Source organism: Moschus berezovskii, chromosome 11, assembly GCF_049115385.1.
Source record: "Moschus berezovskii isolate FMDL1 chromosome 11, NW_MosBer_1.0, whole genome shotgun sequence".
Lineage (NCBI taxonomy): Eukaryota > Metazoa > Chordata > Mammalia > Artiodactyla > Moschidae > Moschus > Moschus berezovskii.
The window spans coordinates 42,207,665-42,232,691 of NC_142470.1; the positions used below are offsets into that span (position 1 = coordinate 42,207,665).

The following is a 25,027-nucleotide window of genomic DNA, read 5'->3' on the forward strand; positions in this document are numbered from 1 at the left end:
TTTAACAAGTGGTTAGTATAAGCTCTCCAAAGCTATGTTCATGAAATTTATCTCTTAAGAGCTTTTTGCACCCTGTAATACTAAGCATTTCACATCAAATACATAAAATGAATCAGACATAGTAGATTCTAAAATAGTACATTGCTTTTAGTTCTCAACTCAGATTTGAGTATATCAAACAAACATGCATGTGTACTCAGTTGCTAAGTCATGTCCGACTCTTTGAGGCCTCATGGACTGTAGCCCACCCAGGCTCCTCTGTACATGGGATTTCCCAGGCAAGAATACTGAAGCGGGTTGCCATTTCCTTCTCCAGGGGATCTTCCTGACCCAAGGACTGAATCCACGTCTCCTTAATTGCAGGTGGATTCTTTACCACTGAGCTACCTGGGAAGTTCATATCCAACATGAGTACCATGTAAAAAAATACAATGAAGATTTTAATACTGTACTGTTAATATTTAAAGGACCCACAGTCTAGGGACTTCCCTGGCAGTCCAATGGTTAAGACTCTGCACTTCCAATGCAGGGGATGTGAGTTCAATTCCTGGTTGGGGAACCAAGAGCCCACATGGTATGTAGTGCTGCCACAAACTTAAAAAAAAAAAATACATAAAGGACCTCCATTCCAGCATGAATCCTAGTTGGTAAGTCTGCCCACTTCAGGAAGGAAAACAGTTCTCTAAAATACAAACCATTAAACAGACAGGCTTCCTTTGTGGCTCAGCTGGGAAATAATCCACCTGCAATGTGGGAGACCTGGGTTCGATCCCTGGGTTGGGAAGATCCCCTGGAGAAGGGAAAGGCTACCAGCTCCAGTATTCTGGCCTGGAGAATTCCATGGACTGTATAGTCCATGGGGTCGCAAAGAGTTGGACACAACTGAGCAACTTTCACTTTTCATTTTCACTTTCAAACAGACAGGCATAGGTTTTTTAAATGAAAAAGTGCATACTTCATGACATTTTAAGATTCTCAGCATCTTATATCCTTATGTTCTTTGTCTTAGAAGTAATTAAAATAACGAATGAAACTGGAATGTAACTAAAAAGACATTGGTTAGTGTTAACTCTTATTGACAACATATATTAAATTGGTTCTTATATATGAAGTCTCCAAACTTCTAATAAAAATATTTAAAACACAGATATACAACAAATTGTGTTGCAAATCAGGTTATCATTATCTTGTATAAACCATGAAAATTGGAATCATGTGAGCAGAAGGTTAGATTAATTCTCCATTCTCATTATAAGCACAGGTGTAGCACAAACACCATGTGAAATAACCAATTAAAATGAAAAAAAAATCTGCTTTTTCATTAGCTGCCTTCTCTGCATGACCAATCAGAAAATTATTTAATATTAATATTCTGCATATACCAAAAGTAATTTTCATAGTAACTAACATAGGTAAGAGCAAAAATGCCTCTTTATCTATGGTATTATTAAAAATCTGCATTCTCTTGAAAGAAACTCTGATAGCTTTTTTCAAGTTCTTTTAAAAACATAATATTTTATGGATATATATTACTTATCTAAAAATAGGAAGAGTCTTTTCTAACAGATGAGAAGCCAAGGCTCCGAGAAATTAAGTGACTTATTTGAGGTTACATGTAACCCAAGAGATGTTAATAATTTGGCAAATGGTAGCAAGCATACTCCCCTCACCACCACAATGTCCTGACCAGAGCATGGCCACTACTGTGCCACCCATCTAAAATATTCTGGACTAGATATCTAAACATGAGCTGATTTTGAGCCAGTCATCACTGGCGACGACCTCACTGCTGAGTCCAGGAATAAGGATGACAACATTTTGGAGACTTTGGGATTTTAATGACTGTACTACTTGTGTATAAAGACCAAAAAAAAAAAAAAAAAGCTATGCATAAGAAGACTCAGCAAATTGGGTTATCTATATTCCAAAGCTTGCCTCCTTCACACTCATACTTCAGATTTCCAAAGACCAGTTCATGATAACCATCTCAGATCTGAATCCATGACAGTTAACCCACGGGATCGGAAAAGCCACCTATCAGGTTTGATCATCACCTAGCTTGGTCACTGACACGAATCCCCTCTCTCTGATATCCCTACCAGGTTGATGGGTAGCCTCTGCTAGACTGTTTTTTTTTATTTTACTCAAGTATAGTTGATTTACAATGTTGTGTTAATTTCTGCTATACAGAAAAGTGACTCAGTTATACACATATTCCCATTCTTTTTCATATTCTTTTCCATCATGGTTTATCACAGGATATTGAATATGGTTCCCTGAGCTAAACAGTAGGACCTTGTTGGTTATCTTTTCTATATATGCTAGTTTGCATCTGCTAACCCCAAACTCCCAGTTCATCCCTTTCCCACTTCCCCACCCGCCAGCCCTTTCCTTGGCAACCACAAGTCTGTTCTCTGTGTGCCGGACTATTTCTAATACAGCACTGGTCACCTTACCGGAGAGCCACTGCCTCTACAGACACAATAACTGTTAGAAGGTTCTCTCTTACCTGATCTAAAATCCTTTCACCAGGACAAATTTTGGGGGGTAATTTAAACAGTTCTAATCTTACTTCTTCAGATAGCCTTTCACACATTAGAACTATAGCCACTGTACCCCATAGGTCTCCCCTCTTCTCCCTAGGTTAAACATCCATGATTTCTAACAAGTTCTTTCCAGAATGTGAGTTCTAGGATTCTGAGTCCACTCACCCCTTGGGCCACTCTCTGCTCAAAATGCTGAGTCTGTCTGCATGCCTCTGCAAGCGACACTAAATGCAGCGACTTCAGGCCTGCTCAGGTCCCCGTGCAGAGAGCAAACATCTCACCCAGCCTCTTAGTTAAGGGCCCCCGGTACAGGATGCAAGTTGCTTCTCTTTGGGTGGAAATAACCATTTGCTGTTATTCACAACACAGATGTGGGGTACCTAAAGGATATGTAGGTATAAAGGTGGGAATCCTTTCATTAACTAAAAATTTTAAAACCTGGAAAACCTAGGGACACTTATCACTTTATCCAAACTTCTTGACCACATTAGTAGGTATACTTGGAAGTCCTCACTTTTGTAAGCTTTAATTAAAAACAATATTTGTTTCAATATGATGGACATTATCAGTACATGTGGGACATAGTAAACTCTCAAAATGCTACTGAATTATAATTCCTATATTTATATGAAATACAAAGTATTATCTGGGGTCATGGTAGACATCTTTATCTGAAAATAACTGAATAAATAGCAAAATATTTTCTTTTTAAAAACAATACCACCTTTTCAATTCTAAAACCATTCCAACATTTGACTCTCTTCACTGTATTTTATGATTTTCCTTGACTGTCTTATATGTACTCTCATTGGAATTAGCTATATACAGCAAGGTCATGTGTTTAGATGGCTTGGGTTGAATTCAGATAGGAAAACATTTTCCTTCTGGGCAAAGTAATAAAATGACATACTTGCTCCTCCCACTATAAGTCAAACAGAGGTCAGTTCCCCCATCCCTGTATCTGTTTAAATAAACTGGTCCAGCTGTTTGTTTCCAAAATGCCCTTTGACCTTGTGTCTCATCCTCCCTGCTTTTGTGACAGAATGCTTTACTTTCCATTGTGGAATATTCTAAATTATCAAGAATCTTCTAAACACTAAGAACCAAAAAAAGATCTTTGGGTATTATGTAAACTCACATGAACATATTCCCTTATAAAACACTGTCATTTTAAGAAGCATTAGTAAAATAGTTATTTTAAACTCATATGTATGAATACATAAATATATATTAGAGCTTGAACATAAGAATAAACAATGTTTTTGAAGAGAAAGAAGAGGATGACAAAAATTCCAATTTGAATGTACAATAAAAAATACATTCTTCAATACCCATAAAATAGTTTAAGATGAAATATATTCATGAAATACACACAATCTTTGGAATTTTCCATATTGATAAGGTGATTTTTAAAAAGCTTTTTTGTTTAAAAATGTAAAAGAAACTTTTAGAATTTTATATTGATGTCCAGGCATTATAGTCCTTAAAACTCAAATGTATAATGTCAGGAATACATAATAACAGGACAGTTTGCTTTTCTTACTCATTAAAATAGTTTCACACCTTAGCCTAATAGAATGATGCTCAAATTTGCCACAGATTAGGCATTTTACAAAGTAATCCTTTTAGTTAAGTATCCTTTAAGGTTGAGAAACATCCTGTTTGCATTTCCACATTTCATTCCAAACATCAAGGTATATGATTTTAAAAATCCCGTTTTGCTTTGAAAACAGTCTTCTTTTGTGAAGTATTAAGAACTGGACACCTTGTAGGTGGTTGAAAACTGAATTAGAGAAAGAATTCTTAAATTTCCTTTTTTCATAGAATCATGGATTAGAATTTCTTCCGGTGACCAAATGGTCTCCTTTCTCAAAACAAGAAGTTTTACAAAGGAAAGAAAGATAATGGATTGGCTTTAGAGCTTTATTCCATGTCAAAATAAACAGAGGTATATTTCTTTTTACCTAGTTATTTGTTTAGAACTCAAGTCCTATTAAGGGGGCAGTAGGAGTTTGAAAGGGGAGCAAAAGTCTTAAATATCTGAGACATGGGATCATCTAAAAACTGAGTTTTATCATCTGCATTTAAAAAAAAATAGGACTCAGACAAGGAGAATGGAAGATGAACCCTGAGTTATGCTAAAAAGAAATACAAGAAGTTTTGCTCTATTCTTTGTTGTCTCTGCCCTTAGATGTTTATTTATTATTGGACTTCCCCCCCCCCCATATGTTAATTCCATATATCTCCTTTATTCTTCATCTTTGGATACCTGAATAATTTTCTGAGCAAGATCTGGTAGAATTGCTTTGTAAAGCTGACCTTCGTCCTTTAGTTTATCCTCCACTCCCTGACCAGGTTCCTTTCCACAAAACTGGATTCTTAAATTTAGTCTTCTCTTAGTGAGAACCGGAGGGGTGGCCAGATCATAGTGGACATCCTTTAGGCCCAAATACCAGGTTCATTTGCCCAGTTCCACAGGCAATTTTTCTACATGGCTTTGCCCTATCCCTATACTCTGACACCTTTGGTCCTTCACAATACTGACAAAAGGAAGGAAAAACTACTTGTTTACTCTCAAAAATATAATTGTAACCTTTACTCAATGCTACTCCTCCATGTTTACCACCCTACTTATTCACTGATGATTAAGGGAGACCGTCTTTTGTTATTTTAGCATGCCACAGCTTATTCATGGAAATCAAAATTCTCACAAAGTACTGTGGTTTCTAAACAACGACATGACTCTCAGTCATCTCCATAGAGTTTCTTGCCAATTAGGTGTAAGTGACTAGCCAGCAGAAAGGTAGGTATCCATTTAAGTGTGGAGAAATGCCATTCTATAATACGTACCCTTCTTTGCTCAAGAAGCTAAAATTATTAACTATTAAGAAAAAATTTCATTAAATAACAGGATATGTTAGTAAAAATGCCTTCTGTACCTATACTATCCATTAAAGAAAGTATTAATTATATCATCTTGATTAATATTTAGGTATACTTAAGAATACTTACATATATATTTAATAATAAAAATTAATGCCATGCCTTCTTAAGTACTGGTGATTTCTTCATGCACTGTTCTTTATTCAATTAAACATGAACAACATGCAAGTATAATATTTAATTGCTATATAATTCATTTTACTTATATTCATTGCTATAAATATTTTTAAGGGTAGAATTAAGTCTTATAAAATAGCTTCTAATATAAATTACCATCTTGGAAAGTAGTTGCTGAATTCCAGAATTTTGTTCTTTCTTTTTCCATGAATTTTCTTATGTAGCATTTCTTTCAATTTTATCAGAGTCATTTAAAGAAAACTACATATACAACTCTTTTTTTTTTTTTAAGTCAGCATTTCCTAATAACTTGAAAGCCTGTTTTATAAACAAACCTTTCAGGGAATGAATTCCAGCTATCTCCCACATAACACTCTGTTCTTTTAAACAAGAATTTGACTTCAAAATCTTTTGTTGGAATTCTCTATTTTAGATTTACATTTACTTATTGGATTTAATGATCCGTAACTGGCAGGCTTTAGGGTCCAAGCCTTCCACACTCCCTTTCTTTGTGAAGTAAAATTTCATGAAACATGATTTTTAGACGCTCAAGAAAGTTGACTCAATCTCAAGTCAAACCTTATGAAATCATGTTTTTGGCACTGTCTTCTAGTTTCTCAACCTCCTCCAGGATCCGACAGTTCCAGGACTGCAATACATCATCTGTGTGTCTGGGGTTGGGGGAGGTGAATGAACAGGAGGGAAGAAGGAAGCACGTGTTTTGCTCTCTTTCTACTCTAGAAACATAATATTGGAATTGGTTCAAATCACAATAAGCCCATCCATCAGAGGTCTGAAAAGGTTCTCCTTCTCTAGAAGTGATAGGTGTATTTGTCAAACTACTCTTTAAAAAAGCTGAAACTAAGACAGTTGAGAAAGTTGATTATATATAAAATTTTCTTCCAAGCAACTAGTGAAAAAAAGAAGGCGCTAATTAGTTGAAAATTATAATGCAAAGTAAAAACAAAATCCAAGCATCATTTTGGACTTTATAAGTTGAAATAGCTTGCAAATACATCATCACTTGGTTATATATTATATGAAGTTTTCCTTGAAAGCAAATTGGAAAATTATTTTCTTCACTCTAAAAAAAAAAAAAGAAATAGAACCTCAGTTTGCTAAATCCTTTAATCTGAACTGAATTCAAAGCAAGGGTGGCTTCCTTAGGGGGGATCTCTTATTTCTTTTGCTGCCTTCTAGATCACTAAAGCCTTAGGCTCCAAACTCAATGGAATGAATTGTAGGGATGTATCACGAGCCTTAGCATAAGAAATATCCAATAGTTATACATATTGTAAGTATCCATATAAAGCATAGGGAACAAAATAGCATTTATAAAATATTTACTTACATGTGACAGACAAGTTGCCAAATTTGATTTTGTTTAACCTAATAAATATTTTAAAAGTGGTTTACTTAAAGTATATGAAATTAAAGTGATTATTAGCACAATGTATAAGCAATAGGATAATCTAGGATAATACAGCAAAACCTCTTTTACTAACAAAAACCTAAATTGGGTATAATAATATCTTCAAAGAATAAATGTGTCTATTTAAGCTGAATCATATAAATTCTCATTTTCCCATATTCACAAAAGTCTATAAAATTGCATCTTGGAGGCCTGGCGTGCTGTTATTCATGGGGTCGCAAAGAGTTGGACACGACTGAGCTACTGAACTGAACTGAACTGAAACATCCCTTAAACATTACAGAATAAATACACAGTTATTTAAACAAATCTTAATGTTCTGTCAATTTCCATTATAAGTAGGATAACCGGATAATATATCATCTATGCTGGGACACTTTTAAGAGTAAAGGGACATTAGGGACTTCCTTGGTGGTCTAGTGGTTAAGAATCTTCCAATGCAGGGGACATGAGTTTGACCCCTGGTTTGGGACCTAAGATCCCACATGACTCAAGGCAAACCAAATTAGACTGTCAGAACTACTAAGTCCACGTGCTCTAGAGCCCACACACCACAATGAAGATCCAGCACAGCCAAAAAAAAAACAGGAGTAAAGGAAAGTTATTGATAATTATGTTGGGCACCAGGCATAAACCATGAATGTCCCAAGGAATCAGGGTGTATGTGTTAACCTTGTAATCAAATATTCACTTTCCTCCCAAAATAGAATTTCCCCTGAATGACTGGAACTGAAACTCTTTTGTGTTAGGTGACCAGCCAAGCATGCATAAGGTGGTTCTAGAATCCTAGTGCCAATCTGGAGAATCTTTCAGCTTTTTCCTTCCTCTAGAATCTCTCCTTTATTTGCCTCCATACTCCAAGCCTTTACTAATTATGAAATTTCCAGGCCTGGAGTCTCTACTCATGCTAAGGGAAGGTATATCAAAATTTAGCTTGATTTCTTTTTTCACCTGTTTACAGACTAGGTTTGACCTGAATGGAGGCCTATTGGCTATTCCTTAGAATGTTCACTGTAACTTCTGTTTCAATTAGTAAAGTTTGAAACCTAAGCTTTATGTACTGTATATCAATATGTAACCTGAAGGTCCTTATATGTAAATGGATCCACTTGAAAAGGCAAAATCTCTCAATTGAGGTATATGACAAAATCTTTCAAATGAGGACAATAAAACCAACAAAATGACCTCCTCATGGAACTTGTCAAATCTTTGAAAAATGCTTATGGTCATCAAAGTCACATTGGGGAAAGTTCAGAGAATGCACATTTCACTTCTGAGCTGCCATCATTTCCTTTGAACACCACTGCTCCTAATTATCACAGTCAAAACACTGGCCAAGGGCAGGAAGAGTGAGAACAGTGTCCAGTGGAAAGCGTATGAGAACTGAGTAGGAAAACTGCCACTTCCTGGTTCTGAGATTATAGCTGTATTTGGGTGCTGGAACTGTGATGATCAAATGGGTGAATGTTTATGGAAAGTGCTTTGCCAACTGTAAAACCTAAGACAGGTTTGCTGAGGATACTGTCGTTATGATTCTCAAAAGTATCTAATGGTACAAAAGCTTATAAACAAATTCTTAGGCCAGCGAAAGATGGAGACAACCCAAATGTCCATCAGTGAATGAACTAATAAAGAAAATGTGGTATATCCATACAATGAAACATTCAGTCATAAAGAGGAATAAAGTATGGCACATGCTTCAGAGTAAATGAAACTTGAAAACATAATGCTAAGTGAAGGAAAGCAGTCATAAAAGACCAGAGATATCATGATCACATTTATATGAACTGTCCAGAATAGGCAACCCATGGATGGAGGAGTCTGGCAGGCTACAGTCCTTGGGGTCATAAGAGTCAGACACAATTTAGTGACTAAACCACCATAGAGATAGAAAGCAGATCTGTGGCAGAGTTGTGGATGGAAGTTTGGAGGGTGAGGGGTAGAGGGTTTCTTTTGGAGGTGGTGAAATTGTTCTCAAATGCACTCTGGGGATGGTTGCACATATCTGTGACTATACTTAAAACCACTGAACCACTTTAAATGAGTAAATTGCATAGTATGTGAATTATATCTCAATAAAGCCCTTAAAAATACATAATGGGACTTCCCTGATGGCTCAGGGGTAAAGAATCCATCTGCCAATGCAGGGGACACTGGTTCAATCCCTGATGTGGGAAGATCCCACATGGCACAGGACAACTGGGCCCTGTGCCACAACTACTGAACCCATGTGCTGCAACTACTAAAGTCCATGTACCTAGAGCCCATACTCTGCAGTAAGAGAAGTTACCACAGTGAGAAGGCTGAAATACAAAACTGAAGAGTAGTCTCTGCTTGCTGCAATAGAGAAAGGCTGTGCACAGTAACGAAGACCCAACACAGCCCAAAAAAAAAACAAAACAAAATCAACTAATTAAAAACAAACATACATAATGGTGGACTGCAAGAGACACTGAACCAGGAGTCAGCCCCCTCCTTGCCTCTAATTAAGAATGTAACAGCCTAAGGCCCTGAGCCTCATCTGTCAAAGGATGCTACAATCCTATCCAGGACTTGGACTCTGTTGTTCTGTTGCAGTGTTTCTAAAATTTTAATCCATGCTCCCTTTGATAAACTTCAAAATCTCCTATCTCTTTGTTAACTTACTATTTCAGGAGAAATAGCATGACAAAAATCAAGTTAATTCTCAAGATGCTATTTTATACTACATTCACTCAGAATGATTCTGATCTGTCTTTTCTGGCCACGCCCTCCAGCCGCTACTTGGCCTTGAGGATGGGAATCCCAGCCATAACCAATCGCACTGTCCATTCTGTACACAATCCTGCCAGGTGACCAGCCGTGGGGGCTGAGACCCGACATCTTTGGATCCATACAATTCTTTCCATTAGCTTTACAACATTTCCTACTCCCTACCCTTTCCAAGTATGTATGAATTCTGACTCAAACTAGGGATCAAATAAAGTCAACCGTAGCAGATGTCCTAGTGATACAGGCCAACAAAACCCTTCAACTAGATAACAACCCTCAAAACTATTGGTTTACATTCAAATCAGCATCCTAAAGTAGAACATACTGGAAACTTAAAGATTCTTAATGATTCTTTAAAGAAACTTAAAGATATGTTTTTAATCATGGTGCCTTTAGTTCCATCCTTTGGCAATATATTATTCTTGAAAAATAGTGACCAAATCAATAGAATGCCAGATGTCTCCCATGACAGGAAGTACATTTTTGAGCTAAGTTACATTTGGAATCCAAGACCAATAATTCCCATGGGCCTGAAAGAGTTAATATATTTGCAAAAGGAAGTACTTTTTTCCTTCTTCAGTGACAGGATCTAATCTTACGAGGCATTAGGTCCTTCAACCACACTGATTAAGAAGGTAAACGGGAAAAGTTGTTCTCAAAGATGGGAACAGATTAAGGTATTTTTTGCTTATTTGTTACTGTTCAGGTGTCTAGAGCCCAACAGAGTTCATTATTTCCCACATTAATGGGTCAGGCTTAAAGACCTCATAAGAATGGAAATAAAATCAGGAGGAAAATACCCAAAGACTATGAGGAGATGGAGTGGGACAGTGCTGTATTTGCCAAAGTTACAAACATCCATGTTGTTGGCGTGTTTTTGTTAGATTTTTTTTAATGTTCTCTTGCCCCTTAAAAATTCAAAAAAGAAAGAAAAAAAGAAAAACCCTAAGTGTCTACACAAAGCTCCAGGCATTCGCCCATCAGAGCCACGCAGATCCAAGACCACATTTGCCCTCAGAAACACTTCCGTCCCTGCACCCCTGCCTCCTCTCCATTCTTGAGAAAACTGTCTTATTTAACAAGGAGGCAACATTTGCCCCATTTTTTACTGTTCCAGGCTGCCTCTTTAACCACTCAGAAATGCTGTTTGTTTTATGTAGGTGCAGCCTGAAGCCAGAGGGTGATGTAAGTGCGAGGGGAGAGGGGGTCTTCTCTGTGGGCACAGCTCCGGGGCCCAGTGCTCAATGGTTAATCACCCAACACCAGCCCCAGCAACTGTTGACACAAAATAGGTGGAGATCAGGTCTGTGCAAGCAGAAAATACCAGAAAGGCAAACTATATGTAAACACACTTAAGACAGATTTGACAAGAATAGACCTCAACCTGACTTGCGAGGAAACTCCTCAAGCTGGGAGCTTCAGCTCCTCTCCTGAGGAGGCTTCCCCTAACAAAGTTTCCTTTGAGAAGAAAAAGAGTAACATTTTCAAACCTGAAAGAAGTTTACAGAAGTCAGCGGAGACATGTGTCCCCCTGATTCACACAGTGTGAGTTTCGAATCTGCTCCTACATGCAGGATTTATGTAATGTAATACGGTTCTTGCAAGTACTTCTGGAGCAGAGCCAAACGAGAGAAAGAAAGAGAGAGAGAGGGAAAGAAAAAGAGAGAGAGGGAGGGAGGAAGAGAGGGAGGAAAAACCAGCGTGTGCAAACAACCACAATTCTAAAAGTTATTTCTCTTGACCTATAAAACTCATGCAAAGAAGCAAATGGATAATGCTTAAACAGTCTTTTAATCTTATCTAACTGACACCTGACAACCCATTACTTATAGATTATTAATGCACCCACTAAAAAGTTTGTCATGTACAAAATTACTAGAGAAAAAAGATTGAATGCCTGAGGAAAAAACAAATTTTACTGTACAATAACTTCAGAAATTCCAAGCCTATTATCTGTCATGCCCTTCACAGACTCAGAGCGCACTGCTAAAAACAACTGATTTATCTTTATTATGAATCCAAAAGTGACAGCACTCATGTTTTCCATGTCTTGCGATAATGTTTAATTTCATCTAGTTTTTATTTTAAGGGCTAGATTTGCTTATTTAAGATGAAGAAAAGTAACAACTTTTTAATGAATGGTCCTTTTCGTCTGTTTATCAAAGGCCCTGTTGTGTGTTGTTGTGTGTTTTTTTTTTTCACTTCTAATGTAAAATGGGAATCAAAATCAGTTTCAGAACATTCACCTTGCTTCCGTTCACGTTTTTACACTGTCTAGAATATTAGGGCTGGAAGAGGCTTAGAGTTCCACCAATTCCTCAGCCCTACCCATCCATTTAAGGCAGAGGAAGCTGTTGCCCAGGGAGACAGAGGGAGTTGATCAAGGACAAGCATCTAATTGGTGAGGAGTGGGGACAACAGATGACATGTTTGGACTCCAAATGTTCTTTTCCCTGCATATTCCCTTCCCTGACTCCCTCTATGTAAATGGTGTGTTGTTTTGAGGCTTTCATGGGAATTTGTTCCTTGTGTGTTAGTTGCTCAGTCGTGGCTGACTTTTTGCAACCCCAGGGACTGTAGCCCGCCAGGTTCCTCTATCCATGGAATTCTCCAGGCAAGAATACTGGAGGGGTTGCCATTCCTCCTACAGGGCATCTTCCCGACCCAGGGATCGAATCCAGGCCTTCTGCATTGCAGGCAGACTCTTTACCATCTGAGCCACCCTTAGCCACCTGTGGATGCTGGAGCTTCGCTCCTTGACCAGGGTGCCTCTCAGCCCCTCATTTCCCACACTCTCTGCAAGGGAGTCAGCTCCCAGCACAGTGCTCGATGGTTAATGACCCAATGGTTAATCACCCTCTGCTGGCTGGGTAACACCCCAGGAGTTCCTGCTTAACTAGGACTTGCACCACGTCCTACTGACCTCCACACCATGTTCAAGGTCAAGCACCAAGCCACTGGTTTCACTGCTTTGAAAGGGATGTCAAGGAACACTGGGTTCATGATGGAATCAGTCTCCCAGCTCACTCTTCTCTGTGCCTTGCTTGAACCCCAACCCTAAGCATCCTCAGGTCATACCAACTCTAAGCTCCAGATGTCACACTCTTGTCCTGAAAAGCTCAGAGACTGGCTTTGAATGTTGCTTGGAGGAGAAATAGCAGATACACAAAACAGTGTTTAGACTTTCTAATCCATCTTCCCACAACCCACCCCTTCCTGTTTCTCTTCTCACCTAGACTCAGGGTCCTAGTCTGGTGGAAGGGGCAAGGTTTTTCCATCTGGTGCAGTGGGCCAACACCTACCCTTTCATGAGGAGTTTCCATTTTTCCTAGTATTAACCATCTGATTGAACACAGCAGGGGAAACCTCTGAGTAAACTAAGGAGTAAAACCTCTATTTCACAGACTGCAGAGTCATTTTCATAGAGGCTTGTTTGCTGGAAATTTTTTAAAATCTGCAGACAAAAGCAGCATCTCCGTTGAACTCCTAAGACTCTCTGACATGACAATACCTGAAGGTTTCAAAATTCACAGCTCTTTTCCCTGGGAGCTATTTGCTCAGCTTTCCTAAATAATACCCCGCCTGTTTGGCACCTCGCCAGCGCTGTCTGAGGCAATATACAAGCTAAACATTTTTTGACTGATTTCAATATTTTCTCATGAGCAACTAGACAGTATTTTATCTAGTGAGTATTACTGATTGCTCTAATCTAAGCCCAGAGTAAGCTCCTGTAAAGGTAATATTATTAGAATTGACACTCAAGGTGAAAATCATAGCAATTAACTATGGCTTGGAGAACAACAACCCATTCTGAGAGATGCTGGAGAGCTATTCTATTTATATGTTTCCTTCTCTTCCTCCTTCTTTTAAAAATACTGCACCTGTTACTCCAATGATCAATTAGGAAGTCTACCTTAAAGGTAGGTTACACTTAAATTCTCAAGGGAAGAAGTTAGACCACCTGCTTAATAAAATTACCTCTTATGTGTGAAGTGGTTCCATCCCTAGGTGATTCCTAGGCAAGGAAAATCACTGTATACTCTGCACTTTCATTGTGTAGTGAATAGGAAACAAATGACCCAGCACTCCTTGCTTGGTGCACTCTTTTCTTTTTACATCTGTTTTTCTTGCTTTTGTGTCATGCCTCTGTTTAGTTTTATTGACAAAACAATCTATGCCTAATGTTTAAACAACATCTGTAAAATGTATTATTAAATTATGTTGGAAGAAAAAGCAGAGCAATTCTATGAAACCCTATGACCCCCTATTGATTTTTAGATCTCAGAAGTTGAAAGGATAATTTGTGAATGTTTTAACATTTACATCTACACAGGTACCTATATTTATAGAATCTTTGATTACTTATAAAAGTATTTGCTACATTATTACCATAATTCAGAAAGAAACTTGACCTTTTACAATTGAATCTGTTTATTATAATAAGAGTGGTCCTATTTAAAAAAATAAGTTTACATTTCATTTTTACCTACCAGTGGCTGAAACCTCCAAAGATAACATACTTTCCCCACCACTGGTAATCAATGGGAAGTGATGCCTAAATGCTTTGTAGTTTTGAAGACAATAAATGAAGAAACTAGGAAAATCTGGTATGTGTATTAAATCTGAGAACTTGAAGAGCTATGATGGTTCCATAAAGTGTCACCTTGGAGTTCCCATGTTCCCTGAAATCTTAGGCACTCTGTTGATGGAGAGGGATTCTTCTGTCCACATCAATGCTGTATTTCACATAAACTATGTATTGTGCACCTAAAACCCACTGCCCTGTGAGAGACAACAGAGTAATCATGGAACATTAGGCCTTAATGGGAAAGTGGCAGATGAGAAGCGGTAAACAAAGAAAATGTGACATCTATTCAGTACACTCTAGGCTAGAACGCTGCTGAGGCAGGAGGCATCTGAGGCATGCAGCAAGTAAGATACAATTGCAGGCACAAGTTTTCACCATATGGAATTCCCAAGTCTGCAACATGGCTGTGAAAACATATAAGGGAGGCTTTATTTCACCATTCTACACTCATATTTTCAATATAAAAGAATAAAGTTGGTATATTCAGGAGAGAAAAGAACGTAGTATTGACTTTGTGCATATGTGTGTTTGTTTTCTTCAAAGTTCTACCTTCATATGAAAAGGTCTACATAATCACCTAATCTAAAAATTTAAGAAGTTTCCACTTAAATGACAGTCAACATATTAGTAATAGTTTTAAACTGATATAACTGAAGTATTTATTGCAACCACAACAACAATGAAAAATCAAAAAGACAAAGGCATCAAATGCTATTATTTATCATTTTTGGCTCAAAACATAATTGGGAGTGAGAGAGCCAAGAACAAGATACATACACTTATAGCACAAATTATTAATATATTTTTAAAATTGTTATGCTTTAAGTCAAAGTCTACCATAGCATGCTAATAGAAATATTTAAGAAATTAGTTATGGAGGTTGATTTTTTTAAAAACATGCAGTTACCTCAAATAGTTGGACAATTTAGGTAAAATATTTTTACCCAAATTATTTGCATAATTGCCTCAATTCTCAAAAAATGTCTTGGCATAGATTTTTGCTACAATGTCCCATCTAATAAATGTCACATTCCATCCCAGAGCCCAGTTCCTACAAAGTGCTAGTACCAACCATTTTATGATTTCTCCTCTCTGTACTCTGATACATAGACCAAACATACAAGTTAAAAGTTATTTCCTTTAATTCAAATTTTCTCTTAATGAATCAAATCTGTCTTGTTGTTTTACATTTAAATTCTCCCTGTGATCCCCTCTCCCCACCAAATCTCATCTGCTTTGTCCTTAGTCAGCCAAGGCAGGTATTATATATTACTTACATCAATTAAAAAGGCAAAAAATTAGTTCAGTGAGGGAATGAAAGAATGATTACAATGCATCAAACTTTTCTCATCTCATTTTTCTGTCAAAATCTAACTTCAAGCTGCATCGGCCAGGGTTCCTATGATAAGCTAACAACTCGACGTGAGTTTATATTTTTCACATTCATATTGTGTATTTCAATACATTATGTTGCTGCCAATAATTATGACTGATCTACACCCAACCTGCCCTTCAGCATTTTATTAAATCTCTTCAACAGTGACTCATAGTTTGTACAAAATGTACATGTGTGTTAACAAGTCTTAAAAAATCCAAAAAGGAAGACACACAATTTTAAATGTTGTGCCTAAATGAAGTGAAGGGGAAATGCTATGAAGTGGTTTTTTTTTAATTATTATTTCCAGAGTGAAGTAACGTGGGCTTGATGTTCAATACGGGAAAAGTATTTACAGACTCTCAAAAAAACTTTGCATAATTTTTTTATTATGATAAAGAAAAATGAGCTCCACTTAGTAGTTGCGCTGTTTCATCTTCAAGTCTGCCATCATCATTTCAGATTCTCTCGCATCTTAGGTTTCAATACAGTGCCATCTGGGCTTCCCCATTTTTGCCTCATATTTGCAACTCAAAGTCCAGAGAAAAAGAAATCAGTTATCAGTTCCATAAAAGGAGAAGGTTTGGATGAAAAGTAATACACCATTAAAAATTCAAATCAAACGTGGGAATGTCATTATTCACCGAATTTAAGAGAAACAACTTCTCTTACAACTTCCAGCTACTGGAGGGGAATTTCTCTACCACACTGGCCATCAGTCTTTTGGTCACCAGGGACCCATCTGGTGGAAGACAATTTTCCACGTACTGGTCAGCAGGGGGTGGTTTCGGGATGACTCAAGCACAGTCGGGTTTGAGCTCCTGTGAGAATCTAATGCCTCCGCTGATTGACAGGAGGTGGAACTCAGGTGGTAATGCGAGAGATGGGGAGTGGCTGTAAATACAGATGAACAGCTTGGCTCACTCACCCATCTCTCACTTGCTGCCGTGCGGTTTGGTTTCTAACAGAGGTTGAGGACCCCTCCTCCACCACAAAGCTGTTGTAGAGTTGAAACAGTTGCCAAATGCGAAGCAGTGAAATGCCAGCAGAGGTCACTTCTAACTTCACAGAGAAGCAGAGAGCACATGCACAGTATATGGTGCCAGTGAGAAGAGAATTGGGTTTACGTCCCAGGTTATAAGGAAAAGTGATTTTCAAGTTATGTGCCTGTGCAGAATTGAATATCACAGTGAAGTTTAGGGTAGAGTCTGCATCTATGTTGAAAAATTATTATCTGGTATGTATGATAACTTTTTAAAGTCCTTATTTTTCCCTCTTAATCGCAAAACCAAGGAAGTCTGACTGTGATTACTGTGCAGAGAATCTATGAAAAGACGACCGTGTCCGGCCCCGTGCCACAGGAATGTCTGCCTGCCCTAGCACCCAAAGAAAATATCCCATAAGGCTGTCTACCTGTAACAAGCAGCTTGTATTGGAATCAGTTCTCTGGTAACGATATGTGTGGATAGAGTTTTCTAGCAACACTGAAGAGAAAGAGAGATGGCATGTGTGATAGCTCACCTGAACGGGCAGCGTGTTGCCTTCCTTAATGAGAGCTGGCCCAGCCACTCCTTGGCCCTCAAAGGGGATCATGTCCCAGAGAAATAAATCTTTGGACAGCCTCCATTGTATTCAAATTGCCTCCCCATCGGTTTAACTTTAAAAATATGTAGGAATTCAGGCGCACATGCAAAATGGATAGTCTGCCCTATAATACTGTCCAGAACAATTTGAAAAACAGAGTTCAAGTATACAGTATCAAGAATCTTGAAAAGTAAGATACAGCTGCAGGTAAAAAGAGGCAAACAAAAAACCTGCAGCAGCCACAAGACTCCCAGTAACATGCTCAGGTATAGTATGTCTTCTGTTGGTTCCTGATCCACTTGACTAAAAGGGCTGCAAAAATTGATCTCCCAAGGCTGCCATAAGGTCATAGAAATTGATAACCCTTACAAGCAATGCTTATATGGGTCTGTCTGTGTCTTGAAGATAGTGCACTTTGTAAATTAATCCTCCAAAGGCAAATATATTGTAAGTAGCTTGTTATCTCTAAAATACTAAATTGAAGAATACATGGGATTATATTGACAGAAATTACATTTTCTGTAATGGGGCTTAATATATCTGAAATCTCTCCCAAAGGCTCCCAGGCTCTCTAACAGAGAAGAGTCTGTTAATGTAGGTGCAATGGACATCAAGAACAAATTTATTCACCAAAATGGATTAGGCCATGTAATCAGAGATTCTGTAATATTAATCTTTGACACTTATTGAACAGAGAGAAACACTTCTGTCTGCAGACTGGCGTTCTCAGTTCTCCTTTTGCCCCAATGAGGCTTTGGGCCTTTTCTGGATTTTACTTCAAAGAGGATAAGGTTTCCCCATCATAAACACTAATCTAAAAATATTGGGACAATTAATTAGATACACTTAGTTTTAAAGGAGATCAGATTTCGATACCCTTCAAATATGACACTAGCTCTGGGTGATTATATGAACCTGATTTTCAGCACACTCACAAAGGGTAATAAATCATACTTCCTCAAAGGCTGTTTGCCACACTGCCATACATTAAGTCAGAATATTGTTGGCTATCCTTGGTACATAATCTCAGCTTCTTTCCCAAATCAGGAATTTATACATTTACTTAGAAACAGTATTACACAGCCCTGAGATACATCAAGTTTTGAATAGCTTCAAAGTAGAAACATGTTTTGTTTTTTTTTTCTTTTTTCCATAGAGAGATAAGAGGGATGGAGTGCCCATCCTGGAATGCACAGTCTAACAAATTCTCAGTGAGCTTAGTTATTCAGCAAATTTAAAATCTAACAGATGTGATAGTGGAGTTTCTTGTTTCATAGAAACAAGGATATTACTCTATCGATCATCCTTAAAGATAAAAAAAAAAAGTGAGACATTTACAGAGCCACAGCTAAATGAATTAAACACTTATTTTTACTATGCCTAAAATTTGTCAATTTATAAAGGAGGTGTAAAACAATACAGAGGTTTTTTTCTAATCTAGTAAATGTTCTGGCTCTTCAGTAGGCCATGTGTTCTCACCTTTGGATCAACAAGCCACCAGGGAAAACTGGGTGTGTCTTCTTAATGCAAAACAAGAGCTGCAGGTTGCCAGAGGGGAAAGCAGATTGTGTGTAAACACAAAGCCAAATTACTTACCAATTGTTCACTTGAAGGATGGTGAGTCCCGTGTCTTGTGCCAACTGCTTTTTCTGTTCTTCAGAAGGGTAAGGGTGCTGAAAGAGGACAAAAAGGATAGGTGTATACCTGTATGCTCCGAAACACAATGTGCACATCACAACAAGTGCAACGCTAGGTGCAAGGCATTCAATAATAAACACATATGCTCTGTTAAAAAAAAAAAAAAAAAGATGTGTACATCAGGCAATTTGAGGCGATTTTGTCAATAACTTAAATGTTAGCTGATGTCTATAATTAAAGGTAAAAATGCTGAGGTGTGTCACTCTTATTAATGGAATACTACATCATCTAATTAATGGCAGTAAAAGACAAGCCAATTACAAAGATTAGTGAAGTGTATAAATAGCTACTTAGGATACTTGCAGAACCTTGATACTGAGTTTATTCTTTACACAGGTTTATTTGTTACAAACACAAAAAGTTCAATAGGATCTTCCTTGTATTTTATAGGATTAAAATAACATCCTTTTTGACCATACAAAAGTGTACCACCTTGACATAATATTTTTCTAGAACCACAGATTTCTAAAGCTGATCATTTGACCAACAAGCTCAGCCCAGGCCCCCAGAAAGTAAGCACTTTGTTAGCATCACATTCTCCTCTCAAAAAAAGAACCATGTTGCTCGATACCAATATCAAAGTTGCTGCTGCTGCTGCTAAGTAGCTTCAGTCGTGTCCAACTATGTGCGACCCCATAGATGGCAGCCCACCAGGCTCCTGTCCCTGGGATTCTCCAGGCAAGAACACTGGAGTAAGTTGCCATTTCCTTCTCCAATGCATGAAAGTGAAAACTGAAAGTGAAGGCGCTCAGTCGTGTCCAACTCTTCGAGACTCCATGGACTGCAGCTTACCAGGCACCTCCATCCATGGGACTCTCCAGTCAAGAGTACTGGAGTGGGTTGCCTTCTCCATATCAAAGTTGAAGTGGGTATATTAAAAAAAAACACACACACAAAAACACTATTCATTTCAACTCTTCTGTAAAGCACAACCAAATGAAATTCTACCAAAGTTGGTTCCCTATCTGAATGTCAGCATATTCTAGGATTCTGAACACAGGCCAATGGAGTAAGGTCAAAGGCCAGAACATTTTGCGTGCGAAGAACAAGTATTAGGAGTTAAGACTGGACAAAAAATATTACATGATTAGATAATAAAATGAAATCCATACTTCTTGTAAAAATGTTTAGAATTCTACTAAGATTAGTTTTGGCACAGATACTTTCTATTTAATAGTCAACTATATCTAAGTTTGAAATATACATTTCTAAAGCCTGGGAGAGAAGCTGAGGACATGATTTCCATCTATTTGAGACACTGGCTATTTTGAACGCTGCACCCCAATAAACTCTCCCAAGATAAAAACTGTCCTGATAATCAACCTTCTATTCTCTTTATGAATGGGAAAGGGCGCCCCAACTCTCCATTTTACTGTATGTGCCATCAGAAATTAAATTCTGGTCTATTGAATGTTAATTAACATAGCTTTCAATCTTATTAATAATGTCCAATTAGATGCTTAGAAGTCTCGTTAATGACCACTTCAATGCTCTTATATGTAAGTTTAAATATGTTCTATATCTATACACATGGGATTCGTTTGTGGTGAGCAGAGATGTAGCCATTTTTCCCATAAGCATTGTGACTTGATTGTCATTTAATCAATAAATACACAATTAGAATAAGGCTTTGCTTTCATGGAATATAGTGCCGCTCTCTTAAGAGCTTCGAGTATATTACAGAGTGGTAATTAATCCCCATTATATCCCTTTGAGGGACATAAATGGAATCTATTGTCCCTCCTGTTTTACAGGTGAGGACACTGGCCAGGGGCTGGCACGATCGGCAGCGACATGACCCAGGCATATTTCCTGTTTCCCATCCAGCATCTAAGCCTCTTCACGACAGAAGGGGGTGGCAAGGCCTTTCATAATCTCCATTCCTGTCCCCCTTCAAGAACCTCCAGGACATGCACCTTGCCTGCAAGACTCACCGCCATCCAGCCCCACCCACCTCCCAGATGGCATCCTCTTCTCCTCACCCCGCCTCACTTTCTGCTCAGCCATCTTCCGTTCTTCCAACATGCCAAGTAGGTTCCTACTCACAAGTGCCTACTCCAATGTCATTGTCAAGTCTCAGCTCAAATGCCAAGCCCTACCCTCCCTACTCTCCACCAGCCCACCTTATCATTCTCACACCATTCTCCCCGCTTTATCCCCATAAAAGCAAGCATCACATTTGGAAACACCCATTCTGATTATTTCTTTGCTTGATCATGTGTCTTTTCCCACTCATTTAGCATCTCAAACACCCTCGACTTTCTCATTCACCATCCTCAAAGCCCAGACCTTCACATAAAGGAAACCAGTACATATTGATGAGACAAAAGAATGGCTCTGACTTGCCATGATACACAGATATTCTCCACTCAAATGCAACATCAAAATGGATGATAAGATTTTTTTCAAAGCCCATAGGAAGTATAAACAATCCAATCCGAGATCCACAACACTACTTTTCTTACTTCATTCCTAAAAGTGATAGCTACCCACTCTTTTCAAAGCAAAGTATATTACCTCCATAATCAGAGATCATAGGTGACAATCACCCTACTCACTAGGATGCCAGTCATCACAAGCAAAATCTTGTGATTGAACACTGACCTAAAAGCAATTCACTGCCCCAAGGTTTAAAACACAACTCCTATTGCATAAATATTTGCCACACAATATAAGCCAAATGAATCTTATCCTCTGAATTGAAGAGTAAATACTAGTTCTAGGGCTTCCCAGGTGGGACAATGGTAAAGAATCCCTGCCAGTGCAGGAGATGCAAGAGACACGGGCTCGATCCCTGGGTCTGGAAGATCCCCTGGAGTAGGAAATGGTAACCCACTCCAGGATTTTTGCCTGGGAAATTATATGGACAGAGGAGCCTGGTGGGCTACAGTCTATGCAGTTGCATAGAGTTGAACACAACTGAGCACAAAGCACATATACATACATATAGTAGATCTGCATCTATACTAGTTGAAAAACTACATAGTTATATATGACCCTATTAGACTGTATACATTACACTGCTATTCACTAACTGTGAGACTTTGAACAACAGACAACTTTTCCTTGATTTTATCATCTGGGAGTTCTCCAGGCTAGCAATTCTGCATCTATACTAGTTGAAAAACTACATAGTTATATATGACCCTATTAGATTGTATACATTACACTGCTATTCACTAACCACGAGACTTTGAACAACAGACAACTTTTCCTTGATTTTATCATCTGGGAGTTCTCCAGGCTAGCAATTCTTAAGTAATAAAAGCCTGATTGAAATATGCAAATTTTAGCATCTAGCTGTTGGTACTATTCGCTATATAGGGTTGTATACTGATGTACAAAAGTCATTTCCAATCTATAACATCTTCTATAATATAATTTGCTTACAGTTTTGCCAGGTCTTCTTTCAGTGATTTTCGAAAGAATTAATAAACATGTCCATGGTCCCTCTTCACTACAGCTGAACGGTAACACCTTTTGTCCTGTCTTGTTAGTTGTGTTTTAATATTATGACCAGAACTGGATAAAAATTAATATTTATGCCATTTACCTTTAGTTACTTTGAAAATTGAGAATTGTCACAGTCATTTACTTGTGCTGTGTTTTCAAGAGTATTTTTGCATGCTTGTTTGTGAGCAAGTTTTACACAAATTCTTAGAAAGCAAAAGAGATTCACATTTTATTTATGCAAGGGGTGTCAGGAAAATTCTCTTTGGATCTTTAAAGTCACCTGAATCATTATAGCTTCAAAGAGCAATCCATGGCCTGCAAATTGTCAGCACAAATTTAGATTGTTTCTTTACATCATGCAGTTTCTGATTTCATAATTTAAATATCATAAAATGAGAAAGTTCAACCCTTTTATTTTCCCCTCTGTCACTTTTCATATGATCTGATTTTAAGTAATTGGAACAAACTGTGCCTAATTTCATGCAGCATAATTGCCAGGCAGCCTCAAGCTATGGAGACCCAGCACTCTGTCTCCATTAAACAATTTTCAGTTGTTCAGGATATATTTTTTAATAGAAATGAATGAGCCTGAATGAAATTAAATATCACAATAATCTGGTCACTGTTAAGGGGAAAAAAGAGATATCAACAAAATTCCTAAACCTTTGTCTATGGTAGGACAACTGGATATTTTTCTTTTTCTGATAGTTCTTGGACCTAGTGTCCCGCAAACTTTCCATTCCCTGAAAAAATAAAAATCCATAATTGCTAGAATCACATGAAAGCCAGGGCTTCAGGTAATTAATCCACACTCAGCCAAAAATTCACAAAGAAGGAGGCTTTTTAACTGAAATCCAATATGTTTAACTATCTTAAATCCTAATCATCTTTACTAGATAAGCGTTTTCTGGACAGTATGAGTTACTCCTTTGTAGACTTAAAAAGAAAAAATGACTTGACAAAAACCCCACATGCCACAGGCAAGGCTGCTGTGAAAACATTCAAAGCCCAGTCTGCGTTCCGCCCATAGGGCTAGGGAGGCCATGAGAAGGGCAAAGGTAGATGTCATTTTACAAAAGAGAGGAGGAGTGCCATTTTAGGAAGAAAACGGAAAATTTATTCCAAACCGTTGCAACCACAGGGCTAGGCCCCCCTTGCTGTTTTCCTGAACACCTTTGCTATTATGGCATCTAACCAGCAAGGACGCTGGCTGAAGAAAGATCAGTGGGTTCCCGTGAAGGAAAGATGGGCTGCACTTGCCAGAAACACCAACCATCCTAATCACTGTGGGATATCAAAGCAAATTTGACCACAGTCCAATAGACAGTGACGGGAGACCTCTCCTTTGTTGTGTACATTAGCTTCCTGCCATTATCTCTTAAAAGCTTAATTATTTGCAAACAATTGATCAAGATGGGAATTTGAGAAAGGATATGCAAGGACCACTGGGAGAACTGCAACGCATTAAGACAGCAAACAAAATTACCTTTAGATCTTACAATAAGAATTAACGATTGAGACGGGAGAGTGAGGCAGGGCAGTAGCTGCAAGGCTTCTTTCTGGAGTGTTTCCCATTTGATCTGCATTAACACCTCAGGAATGAGTGAAAGCCATAAAACAGTGATTATGTATGGGTAAAGCTGACCCTCCCTTCCAACATTAAACCTGCACACATGTATTCGGCTGGCTTCCCGGGAGAAAGCAGAGCTGCTGGACTCAGAGGGAAAACAAGTGGCTTGTGGGCAGTGGAACCCGAGCTAAAGGAGAGAATTCACTCAATGACCATCCTGATTTCAATAATCAACACCCTGACTTCTTCCCCATCTCCTGCTGAAATAGATACCACTTGCCACTCTTCCTATGTTTCTGGAACTGCAGTGTGGCTTCTAATAATGACCTCAGATATCAGTGATGGCTCAATAACCCCATCAAAGAATAAAATGATCCCCAGAGTATGTGTCCTGTGTAGTAGAAATAGATGTTGTCTGGAAAAAAAAAAAGTCTAAAAATAGCTTACATAAAAATTAAGTCTGAACTGTCCTTTTACCAGAGAGAGAGGATAGAAAGTGACAGGAAGAAAATGGCAACTCTCTAAAGAAAGTTACCTCTGTCCAATTCCAATCTTGTGTCTTGAGATGAGAATAGGGAGGGGGTCCTGGTGTTGGCTATCTGGTATTTACAAATTTACAATACACTGGAAGAAAACTTATTTCTTTAAACAATCCATCCCACTCTTTGAGATGCACATTAATGGTAAAAGAAACTCTTCAGCACACACAGATGGAAAATGTCCAGCCTTCTATCTTAACGATATCCTTGACCAAATGTACTCCTTTCATCAAATCTTCCACCTCTGACTGCAAATGTGGATGCCAAGACAGTGATGAACTTTATCTTATCTACCCTGGTAAGCAAGTTTCAATAATGCTCCCTCCCTCACTGCCTTGCCCACTCTAACAGCTCATTGTAATGGCAGCAGAAAATTTGAAAATAATCCTGTACAGAGCTCACTGGTGAGATAATGGAAAGCTACGCTGCCC

At 38.2% G+C, this 25,027-nt stretch overlaps 1 protein-coding gene across 5 annotated transcripts in view; it reads right to left on the reverse strand.

Annotated features, from left to right (window-relative positions):
• Positions 1-25,027, reverse strand: part of MEIS1 (Meis homeobox 1) — a 148,438-nt gene that overhangs the window by 7,150 nt on the left and 116,261 nt on the right. For all 5 annotated transcript variants that reach the window (XM_088841293.1, XM_055400802.2, XM_055400801.2 and 2 more), the window contains one exon: positions 18,933-19,009. In XM_088841293.1, coding sequence (XP_088697419.1) covers positions 18,933-19,009 — 77 coding nt within the window. The remainder of the gene's footprint in view (positions 1-18,932; positions 19,010-25,027) is intronic.